Raw genomic sequence first — 12,551 nt, 5'->3', positions numbered from 1 at the left:
TCTTAATTTCATTTTCTACCAAAATTCCACTGAAATTAAATAAACTTCATATAAAGACAAACCCAGAGATACCAGGAAAGTAGACAAAACACAACAAAATTTTGAGAGTTCCTAACGAGAAAGCTGAAACTCAGGCAGTAGATTACAACATGCACAGATTCCTGAAAAGGCTCAGGAGCTGACAGCACTAGGTGCCTCTGGATCTGGGGGTTCACAGAAATGCTAAAATAAAAATAACTGAGTAAAATCTGTATGGAAAGCAATTAGATGCCTAACTCATACCCCCAACTCCACACTGTTAGTAACTACCCTCTTAGACCTCAAAGTCTAGAGGTTTAGCCTCCGGATAAACAAGGTGGTCTATTCTCTAGACTGGAGAATAGCAAGGAATTCTAAGAGAGAGGATACCAAGTGATACATAACAAGGGCATTTAATAACTTCATGTAAACTAAATGCTAGCTATTAACACCCTCTCTCATGCAGCCTTCTTCTCCTTTTTAACTACTTTTGGACTCACCAAGTGCGAGATGAAAAAAATTTTTTTTTTTTTTGAGACGGAGTCTCTCTCTGTTGCCCAGGCTGGAGTGCAGTGGCCGGATCTCGGCTCACTGCAAGCTCCACCTCCCGGGTTCACACCATTCTCCTGCCTCAGCCTCCCGAGTAGCTGGGACTACAGGCGCCCGCCACCTCGCCCGGCTAGGTTTTTGTATTTTTTTTTTTAGTAGAGACAGGGTTTCACCGTGTTAGCCAGGATGGTCTCGATCTCTTGACCTCGTGATCCGCCCGTCTCAGCCTCCCAAAGTGCTGGGATTACAGGCTTGAGCCACTGCGCCCGGCCGAAAAAATTTTTCTTCTGGGAAATTTGACTAAACCTAGAGGAAAAACCTAATGATACTGACACCAAGTTTCCCAACAAATGGCCCATCCAGATTATGGGACAATGAAAAACATAGGCACCACCTATGTGTTGAAGCTTAAAGTCAGGTTTTAGTTTCCCTAAACTTAATTGTGAGCAGAAAAGAAATACTGATTTCCGAGAAAACCTCTAACTAGGAATATAAAGAACAAAATAAAGAAACGGATTTGGAGAAACAGAAACCTCAAAGGAGGGGAAAAAAAAAAAAAAAAAAAAAAAAAAAAAATCTTCAGAGAATTAAGAAGATATTATATACATACAACAAGAATGCTTTTGAAAAAAATCAGTACATTTAAAAACATAACAATAATTAAAAGTCAAAAGAAGGGTTAAAAGATAAAAGGTGAAGAAATCTCCCAAAACACCAAAGCCAGACAAAGAGAGAAAAGGAAAAGTAGGAGAGAAAAATAAAAGACCAGACCAGGAAGTCCAATGGCCATATAATAAGGATTTCAGAGAAAACAAACAAACAAACAAACAAAAAATTGGAAGAAAAATCATTGTGATGGTTAATATTGAGTGTCAACTTGATTGGATTGAAGGATGCAAAGTAATGTTCCTGGGTGCATCTGTGAGGGTGTTGCCAAAGGGGAATAACATTTGAGTCAGTGGACTGGGAGAGGTAGACCCACCCTCAATCTGCGTCGGCACCATCTAATCAGCTGCTAGGATAAAAGCTGGCAAGGGAACATGGAAGGACTAGACTTGCTGAGTCTTCTGGCCCACATCTTTCTCCTGTGCTGGATGCATCCTGCCCTCAAACGTCGGACTCCAAGTTCTTCGCTTTTGGACTCTTAGACCTTCAACCACAGACTGAAAGCTGCACTGCTGGCTTCCCTACTTTTGAAGTTTGGGAACTCAGACTGGATTCCTTGCTCCTCAGCTTGCAGATGGCCTATTATGGGACTTCACCTTGTGATTATGTGACTCAATACTCCTTAATACACTCCCCTTTATGTATCTATCTATCCTATTATTTCCATCCTTCGAGAGAACCCTAATACAATCATCAAAGAAATAATTCAAGAAAATTGCAGAGAACTCAAAACCATGAGTTGTCACACTGAAAAGGCCCACCAAGTACCCAGATACAACGGATAAAAGAAATCTACATCAATGTCATAATATCAAGACATGACAAAGAAAAGATTCTAAACAATTTTGGAGAGAAAAACTACAAAACAAGTCACAAACAAAAGATTAGGAATCAGAATGACTTCAGTCTTTTCATTAGAACCCTGTAGCAAGGAGACATTATAAAAGATAATTATTTAAAAATAACAAATTCTTTTTTTTTTTTTTTGAGATGGAGTCTCACTCTGCCACCCAGGCTGGAGTGCAGTGGCGTGATCTCAGCTCACTGCAACCTCCACCTCCCAGGTTCAAGTGATTCCTGTGCCTTAGCCTCCTGAGTGGCTGGGATTACAGGCATGTGCCACCATGCCTGGCTAATTTTTGTACTTTTAGTAGAGATGGGATTTTGTCATGTTGGCCAGGCTGGTCTCGAACTCCTGGCCTCAAGTAATCTGCCTGCTTCGGCCTCCCAAAGTGCTGGGATTACAGGCGTGAGCCACTGCACCTGGCCACAAGCAACAAATTCTATCTAAACCAGCAATGAAACATGAAGGCAACATAGACATTTCAGACACACATGTTCACATTTTCTTCTTACAAATCTTCCTGAGAAATTAATGGAGGATGTATTCCAACAAAATGAGAGGCAACCAAGAAAGAAGAAATGGATACAGTAAACAGATTTTGCCAAAGAGAAAGCTAAAGGAAATCCTGGTCCAGATTAGAGTGATGTGACTCAAGAGACAGACATACTGAAGACTGTCATCCACACGCTTCATGCTGCCATTGTATCATCTTTTCAAACCTGAGGATAAAAAAGCCTAGTGAAACTGATTCCAAGTGTATCTGTATTTGGCTTGTGTTGACTATCCGCTGGTGAAATTCTTACTCTCCTCTCCATGTTCTGCTGTCTGGATTGGCTGAAGATGCTCATTTCCCCAACAGATGCCTTCTAACTTCAATCTACTCCTGAGAGTTGGAGGTAGGTCACAGTTTGCTCTGAAACTGAAAATACTGAGCAGTTCACTTCCCCAGCCCACATTCCTCCTGCAGCTGGCTCACACCAAATGCTCTGGGATGTATATTTTACAGGACTCACAACTTTGCCTTCTAATTTCACTACAAAGGGCTCTTCTAAACTTTCTCAATAACATAAAAAGCTAAAGCCAGAGACTCAAATGTTTAACTTATCTTTTTCTGGGAGCTGTTTTCTACAAATGGCAACGCAGTCCTTTCCTTATGCTAAGCTTATGTTAGCTATTCATTTTTTTCTAAACATCATTATGGAGTACAAAAAAGCAGTAAAACCATAGCAAAAAGTAGAGGGATAATTGACACAAAAGTAAAGTAAATTGTTATGTGGAAGAAAAAGTAGAGGACTATAACTGAGAGGGGAACTCAGAGATTCCAAGTTCAGGCAATGTTCTATAGCTTAATATCAGAGGTAGATACAAGGGTATTCATTTTATCTTTTTTCTTTGAATGTTTATATGTATTCCATTCAGTCTTCTGTGTGTTTAACACATTTCACACACACAAAAATTAACTGAAAAAAGGAAGTAAAACAAAACTGCATATAAACTATGACAAAGTGAAGAAAGATTAGACAGGAATACCAAAAGTGAGAGCTGTGTTATGTTAGGGTAGTGAAATGATAGATTTTCTTTGGTTTTCTAAAATTTTCTGTGTTTACACTAATTTCATATTATTATTTAAAAAGGAACAAAATGAACAGTAGGGAAAGTGCATATTACTTATTCACAATATGAAGGTTAGGACCATGGTTATCTTCTTTGTTGCTGTCCCAAGAGCTAGCACAGTGTCTGGAATATAACAAGGGCCCAGTAAATATTTGTTAAGTAAGTGTTATTATTAGATAAGACATAGCTGTGACAGAAGTTTAGTCACCAGACTATCTTTATTTATTTGTTTATTTTTTGAGACGGAATCTAGCTCTGTCGCACAGGCTAGAGTGTGGTGGTGCAACCTCGGCTTACTGTAACCTCTGACTCCTGGGTTCAAGAGATTCTCCTGCCTCAACTCCCCAAGCAGCTGAGATTACAGGCATGTGCCACCACGCTAGGCTAATTTCTTTGTTTTTAGTAGAGACAGGGTTTTACCATGTTGGCCAGGCTGGTCTCCAACTCCTGACTTCAAGTGATCCACCTGCCTCAGCTTCCCAAAGTGCTGGAATTACAGGCGTGAGCCACGGCACCCGGCCACCAGGCTCTTTAATATTGCCTGAAAAGTATCATTCCATTAAATGTTGTATAGATGTTCTTAATTTGTGGTTGGTTAATATTAATGTAATATATGTGTAACACATACAACTTTCTTTCTTTCCTTTTTTTTGAGACAGGGTCTCGCTTCGTCGCCCAGGCTGGAGTGCAGTGGCAGTCTCGGTTCACTGCAACCTCCACCTCCCAGGTTCAAGCATTTCTTGTATCTCAGCCACCTAGTAGCTGGGATCGCAGTCGTGCACCATCATGCCCAGCTAATTTTTGTATTTTTTAGTACAGACAGGGTTTTGCCATGTTGTCTAGGCTGGTCTTGAACTCTTGGGCTCATGTGATCCACCTGCCTTGACCTCCTAAAGTGCTGAGATTACAGGCATGAGCCACCACACCCAGCCACATACAACTTTTTAATCAACAAGGTACAAATGTGGAGAAAGTATAGTATATGCAGTTATTCATGCCATGAGAGAACTTCTACCATGTGGATTACTATTACAGCACACTTTTTTCAAATGCTCTTATGCCTCATAAACTTCAGTGCTGTTCTTGCGCCTTATAAATGCAAATCTCAGGGACTGCAAACACCATGTTAAAACCAAACAACCCCATTCAGAAGACTATTCATTTTTAACCAGTTTCACAACTATGAGGTCTTTTCTGAACCATTAATATGAAAATATTTCTAGAACAGAAATGATTCCCAGCTGAAATACTGAAGCTATATAAATAATGAAAGCTTTATGGGTTTCTTTATTAATTCCTAAAATGTCTGCTTCTTATGCTTTCTATTTAAGTTATATTTTCAGATGAACAATTCGTTGGAAACAATGTTTTAAATCTACCTTCAATGGCATCAAAAAAATCTCCAATTGATATCTATCTCCTAAAAACAATGCAAAATTGTTTCATCAGTAATTCAAAGTAAATAACCCTAAAGTAATATATATTTGACATATATAGGTTTTGAACTTGATTGGCTTTTTAAATAATGTCATGGATTAATTGTTAAGACAAATTAAGACACACTAGTTAAATAAACTGGGAACAGAGAAAACTGGCCTAAAATTAAAAACTATAGATTAGTGCCTCTCAAACTTTAATGTATATATGAATCATAAAGGATCTTATTAAAATGCAGATTCTGGTCCACCACGTCTGCGACTGGGGCCTGAGATTCTGCATTCCTAACAAGTTTCCAAGTGATGGCGATGCTACTGGTCTTCAGATCACACTTAAAGTAGCAAAGCTTTTGGCGAGGAATCTGCAAACTGTAGTCTTTGGGTTAAATCTGGCCTCCTGTTTTAGTAAATGAAGTTTTGTTGGAATACAGCCATGCCCAATCCAGTATATTGTCTATGGCTACTTTTATACTACAAAGGCAGAGTTGAACAGCTACAACAGAGACCTATGTCCACATAGCTGCAAATATTTACTATCTGGCCCTTTACAGAAAAAGTCTGCAGACTCCTGTTATAGATAATACCCAAATGCATGATCCACATGTGGGAAGTAAGTGAAAGTGCCTTTCATAGTTTTGTAGGATTACATAATTTTCTCTACATTTTCCAGTACAGTATACCAATGGACCCCTTTAATTTTGTTCTGAAACTCAAAGACGATTGGTATTATTTGCCAGACAACTTCCTGCTGCACAAGAAAACCAGAAAGCCTTTTTTTTAGTGATGGAGTCTTGCTCTGTTGCTCAGACTAGAGTGCAGTGGCACAATCTCAGCTCACTGCAACCTCCACCACCCAGGATCAAGAGATCCTCCCACCTCAGCCTCCCGAGTAGCTGGGGACTACAGGCCACCATGCCTGGCTAATTTTTGTATTTTTAGTAGAGACGGGGTTTCACCACATTGGCCGGGCTGGTCCCAAACTCCTGACCTCAAGTGATCCGCCCACCTCAGCCACCTCCTAAGACAGGGTTTTGTCATGTTGGCCAGGCTGGTCTTGAACTCCTGATTTAAAGTGATCTGCCCACCTCAGCCTCCTGAGTTGGGGTTTCACCACGTTGGCCAGGTTGGTCTTGAACTTCTGACCTCAAGTGATCCACCTGTCTCAGCCTCCTGAGACGGGTTTCACCTCGGCCTCCCGAGGACAGTGGATCATTTGAGATCAGGAGTTCAAGGCCAGCCTGATTACAGGCATGAGCCACAGTGCCTGGCCAAGAAAGCCATTTTTTATGAAAACAAAAAATGCTGATCAGGAGACTAAAAAAAAAAAAATCATAAAAAATAAAAATCACAAAAAATAGAAAGATCAGCCAGGTGTGGTGGCTCATGCCTGTAATCTCAGCACTTTGGGAGGCTGAGGTGGGAGAATCACAAGGTCAGGAGCTTGAGACTTGCCTGGCCAACATGGTGAAACCCCATCTCTACCAAAACTACAAAAAATTAGCTGGGCGTGGTGGTGGGTGCCTATAATCCCAGCTACCCAGGAGGATGAGGCAAGAGAATCGCTTGAACCCAGGAAGTGGAGGTTGCAGTGAGCCGAGATTGCACCACTGCACTCCAGTCTGGGCAATAAGAGTGAAACTCTGTCTTGAAAAAAAAAATTAAAATATTAACAAAGTAAATAAATAAATAAAAAGTCCTGACATAAACATGAAGAATTACTGGTACAGCCCTTAACAATCTCCATAGCCAGCTTATGCCATTACTTACTCTCGTTAAATCCATGCCCAGCTTAAGCTGTGACAAGAGATGTAGGATGACACTACGTTGTTCTTCTACAGCTCCCAGGTCATCTTCTTTGTTGTCACATGTATCCTCTATCTCATCATCTGCATTTATTTCTTCAGGCTCCTTGATGCAAAACAAAGCAAAAGTCTAGTATTTTAGCTACCTATTCATATCCATTGAGGACAAAAATATAAATATCAGATTTGAAGACATTTACATTTGACCTAAGTGAATCTGAGTATGGGCAAAAATCTTTCAGAACTGTAACTATTTGGCCATGGAATAAATTTCCTTCAGAGAGCCCCATTATTGTTGATATTGAACATATTGCAGTTTTGCCATATATATCACATATGAACTATTTTTCTTTTTTGGAGGGAAAATAGAATTTTTCAAAAAGAATGAAGAATGTCTCCTCCAGCCTCCAGAGTCGCTGGGATTACCGGCGTGCACCACCGCATCCAGCTCATTTTTGTGTTTTTAGTAGAGATGGGGTTTCACCATGTTGGCCAGGTTGGTCTCAAGCTCCTGACCTCGAGTGATCCACCCGCCTTGGCCTCTCAAAAGTGCTGGGATTACAGGTGCCCACTACCACGCCCAGTTCCTTAATTGCTTTTTTCTTTTTGAAACAGGGTCTTGCTCTGTTGCCCAGGCTGCAGTACAGTGGTGTTAGCTCACTGCAACCTCCACCTCCTGGGTTCAAGTGAATCTACTGCCTCACCCTCCCAAGTAGCTGAGATTACAGGGACACGCCACGACACCTGGCTAATTTTTGTATTTTTAGTAGAGATTAGGTTTCGCCATGTTGGTCAGGGTGGTCTCAAACTCCTGACCTCAAGTGATCCACCTGCCTTGGCTTCCCAAAGTGCTGGGATTACAGGCATGAGCCACCACACCCAGCCCCTTGTTTTTTATATATATTTATAATCATATATCCTCCTCTCATGTAAAATTTACATGTTTATAATTATACTAAACCTTTTTTCTCAAAAGTCTCTTTCTTCCTAATTTTGCTTCGTGAATGACAATACAATTTTATCTAATCATTTACACTCAAAAACTTGGGACTTGACTTGATCCAACCCTATATCCAGTCAGTCACAAATCCAACTGATTTTTCAATTGAAATGCACATAATCTATTCATTTGTCTTCATGTCTACTTCCATATCCTATTCACATTTTATTCCAAGTCATATCATGTACCAATCTTCTTAAACATAGCACATTCTTCCCCATGATCATGACGCTATTGTCATTAAGACTAAACCCTTCTGCATTATTTTTATGTTATTTGGGGGCACAATTTACACTGCATTCTATGGAGCAGTGCTCCTGGAAGTTTCATTCCACAGAGAACATGAATAATGCCATTTAGAGTTGTAAAATCCAAAAATACTGTGATAATTTCCCATAAGCCAGGTGTTCTACTAAATTCAATTGATCCTCATAAGGATTTTGAAAGGTAGTATTATCCCTACCTTACCGATGAGGAAGTTGAAGCTAAGGGTGGTTAATTAATTGGTTCACACGCTACTGAATGGCATATCCTGGGTTTAAAACTACCAGGCAAGCTTTCTCCTCAATAAACACACATGCCTTAGGATCCTTGCTAGTGTTAGTCCTTCATCTTGAGAGTCCCATTCTCTTCCTCCTCCCTTCAAATCCTGTCTCCTTTCAAAGCTCAATTCCAATCCCACTTTCTCTCCAAAGCATTTCTCATGTACCCCACTCAATATGTCTTCTTCCTTTCTCTGAATACCCCATCCCAATAGCCTACATGGTATCAATTAAGAAAAAAAGTATATTGCTTTATATTATCATCTCATTGTTTCAGTGTATATGTTGTGACTCCAAGCACATTATAAGTCTCTTCAGTGAAAAACCTGTATCTTCCAATTTTTGCTTCTTCTCTAATTCTTAGCATTGGACTTGTCATATACTAAGCTTAATAAATACTTCTTAACTGCTGATTCTACAAATGAGCTAGTCAAACAGCTATAGAGAAAAAGCATTTTATATATTATTGTTTTTTCTTCTCCCCTGCCAACCCTTGCCTGCAATGCCTGCCTTATCAAGCCAACACTTTTGTCAACTTTGGAAGTCCCTGTGCCGTACATTTCTTCTAAGAAGTAATTTACGAATATATAAAGTACCATTAACTATGCATTACTCTTGACTCAGTAATGCTACTTGGTAGTATAACTTTTTTTTTTTTTTTTTGAGACGGAGTCTTGCTCTGTCGCTCAGGCTGGAGTGCAGTGGCGCAATCTCGGCTCACTGCAACCTCTACCTCCTGGGTTCACGCCATTCTCTTGCCTCAGTCTCCCAAGTAGCTGGGACTACAGGTGCCCAACACCATGCCTGGCTAATTTTATATCTATATCTATATCAATATCTATATAGATATAGATATATATATTTTTTTAGTAGAGATGGGGTTTCACTGTGTTAGCCAGGATGGTCTCGATCTCCTGACCTCGTGATCTGCCCCACCTCGGCCTCCCAAAGTGCTGAGATTACAGGCGTGAGCCACCATGCCCGGCCGCTACTTGGTAATATAACCTAAATTATATTATTATTATAAGATAAGCTAAAAAAAAAAAAAATAGGAGAAGGCCAGGTGTGCTGGCTCACACCTGTAATCCCAGCACTTTGGGAGGCTGAGGCGGGTGGATCACCTGAGGTCCAGAGTTCGAGACCAGCCTGACCAACATGGAGAAACCCCATCTCTACTAAAAATACAAAATTAGCCAGGCGTGGTGGTGCATGCCTGTAATTCCAGCTACTAGGGAGGTTGAGGCAGGAGAATCACTTGAACCCTGGAGGTGGAGACTGTGGTGAGCTGAGATCACGCCATTGTACTCCAGCCAGGCAACAAGAGCGAAACTCTGTCAAAAAAAGAAAGAAAGAAAGAAAGAAAGAAAACGTTGGAAACAAGATAATAAAGTGTTATTTATAAACTAAAAAAAAAAAAAAACCCCAAACAATCTAGATATTCAACAATAGGGGCATTAACTCAATAGACTACTTCAATCTTTAATTATACAGACTAGTACAACATAGGAAAATGCTTATCAAGTAAAAATAGCTTAAAATAACAGATGTGAACACAAAAGGCAAAAAAATCAATATGATTTGTTATAGTGGTAGATTATGAATAGAATAAAACCGTCTTCAGCTTCTAAGAAATGTGAAATGAATAATAGTTTATAAAAATATAAACCCTAAGATTCTGTGCTATTTTAAGTAGCGTAATACTTGAAACAACTGGCTTGGTAAAGTGCTTATTATGAAAAAGACTTAAGTTTTAAGATTATAAACTTAATAAATAATGTTAAGATAATGGGTTAAGAAATGTAAGAGATAAACATTGTGCAAATCTCGTAAGCTGTTTCCTAGGAAAAGAAAAACATAAATTTCAATTTTTTAAATATATTTTTATCAAGCAAAAGTAAACTAAAAGTAAGAAGGGCACATAATTTAACCTGGAAAATTCAACAAGTTTAATATCAGAGACCTCTTCAAAAACAGTGCAGTTTAAAACATTTTAGAATCTTCAAGAGTGTTGCTCAGGTGTTAAGTTGATGTGCATGCCCTGACAATGAAAAGAAAACTGACTTTTTCAGTGATACCTAATTTTTCACATCAAAACCATATTTTTATATTACCTTACCCTTGCTAATAGTCCAGATTCTGCAACAGGCCGCTCTTCTGGGACTGCCACCGGCTTACTCTGCTCAGTTGCAAAGGGCTGGTCAGCTCCATTTTTATAGTGGTTTGATAAAGATATCTTTGGTTCTAACCACTCGATTGTTGTTCCTGATGAAGTAAGAGAAACCTTTTGCTGAAACTTGCTCATAATCTAGAAAGTTCGGCAGATGTGGATTTTATTTAACAATTTTGTTTCGAGCCTACAAGACTAAAAGCAATTAAACCTGTTAAGAGACCCTGCAAGACAGCCACTTATATCTCATTAGCATGAGCCCGATGATTGGGTATTTTACAACAGAGCAACTTGCAACTTGATATCAGATACTATTTAAAAGAAATCAACCCTGAATAGGACTGAATTCATTCTTGGACAAGTCTGCGAATCACGAAGTATATTTACAACCTAACAGTTGATTTGCTGTCTTTGTCCCTCTACTGCTTAAAAAGTATGCAATTAGGCTTTAGAGAGTCACAGCGACAGGAGGAGTCTGGGACTGTGAAAGAGTAAAATTTGTTTCAATTTGGGATTGAGCCTTATTCTCAGCAACAATTGTCTAACCAATCAAAATAATCCCCTGGATCTAATTTAAGAATTGCAAATATATGTTGTTTTTTGAAATCATTTTTTAAAAGCCCCATACAACTTAAACTGAAAGACTCTTCTACTGAATAAATAATAACTGACCTAGTGAAGACAGTGGTCACATTTGGAGACCTGTCATCTTCTTGGTTAATGATTCAAATGTCTCTTGTTACCCTCAACTAGTTAAAGTGGATTCTATGCCTAATCAATAATGGAAAATGTTCCATTTGATTTCAGAGGCTGATCTAGGTTTCACAGAAACTTGGTTATAGAGTGCTATAATAAGGGATGCTCAGACTACTGCAGCAGAAATGTAGGAGTAGGAAATGTACTTTTTTTTTTTTTTGAGACACAGTCTCGCTCTATTGACCAGGCTGGAGTGCACTGGTACGATCTCAGCTCACTGCAACCTCCATCTCCCAGGTTCAAATGATTCTCCTGCCTCAGCCTCCCAGGTAGCTGGGACTACAGGTGCTCGCCACCACGCCTGGCTAATTGTTGTATTTTTAGTAGAGATGAAGTTTTACCATGTTGGCCAGGCTGGTCTTGAACTCCTGACCTCAGGTGATCTGCCTGCCTTGGCCTCCCAAAGTGTTCGGATTATAGGCATGAGACACCACGCCCGGCCACAAATGAAATATAGTATTTAATTAAGTCCTTACTGAGCATCTAATATCTAGCACTGTGTTACTTGACATACTTTAAAAAAATTAAGCAAGTCTGGGCAACACAGAGAGACTCCATCTCTATAAAAACTAAAAGGAATTAGCCAGCCATGGTGGCGTGTACCTGTAGTCCTAGCTACTCGGGGGCTAAAGCAGGAGAATAGCATGAGCCTGGGAAGTTGAGCTGCAGTGAGCCATGATGGCGCCACTGCACTCTGGCCTGGACAACAGAGTGAGAAAAAATAAAATTAAAAAAAAAAATTGTCTTAAAAATAAGCAAAAATTAAGTAGTATAAACTGGAAATAAACTGTTTCATTTGACTGAGAATTATGATCACCAACACTAGAATTAACCCAAATTTCATAGCTAAGCCTAACTAATCCAACGTTCAACACAGGGATATAGTTAAGTCAATCAAAGTACATTTGTCTCCTCAAAGGAATATAAATACTAAGCAAATTTATCAATAGCATATGATTGGAACACATTTTTGATATAAAGTGAAAAAAGATACAAACATATATTTTCCAATAACAACAGGGCAAACGAAACAAAAACTGAAAAGAAAAAAGAGAAAATCTGGGAGGGGGAGCATACTAATATATCAACAGTGGTGGTTTCTGGTTGGTAGGACAATGCATATATTTTGTTTCTTCTTTTGACTCTACAGTATTTTC

The 12,551-nt window shown here is 39.3% G+C and overlaps 1 protein-coding gene across 1 annotated transcript in view; it reads right to left on the bottom strand.

The window, feature by feature from the left end:
• OSBPL11 (oxysterol binding protein like 11) overlaps positions 1–12,551 on the bottom strand; it is a 73,129-nt gene that overhangs the window by 23,761 nt on the left and 36,817 nt on the right. Inside the window, exons 7-8 of the mRNA XM_050781646.1 lie at positions 10,588–10,733; positions 6,895–7,035 (exon numbers count right to left, since the gene is read on the bottom strand). Coding sequence (XP_050637603.1) covers positions 6,895–7,035; positions 10,588–10,733 — 287 coding nt within the window. The remainder of the gene's footprint in view (positions 1–6,894; positions 7,036–10,587; positions 10,734–12,551) is intronic.

This window comes from Macaca thibetana, chromosome 2 (genome assembly GCF_024542745.1).
Source record: "Macaca thibetana thibetana isolate TM-01 chromosome 2, ASM2454274v1, whole genome shotgun sequence".
Taxonomy (NCBI): Eukaryota; Metazoa; Chordata; class Mammalia; order Primates; family Cercopithecidae; genus Macaca; species Macaca thibetana.
This window is presented reverse-complemented; position numbering and strand designations above follow the sequence as displayed.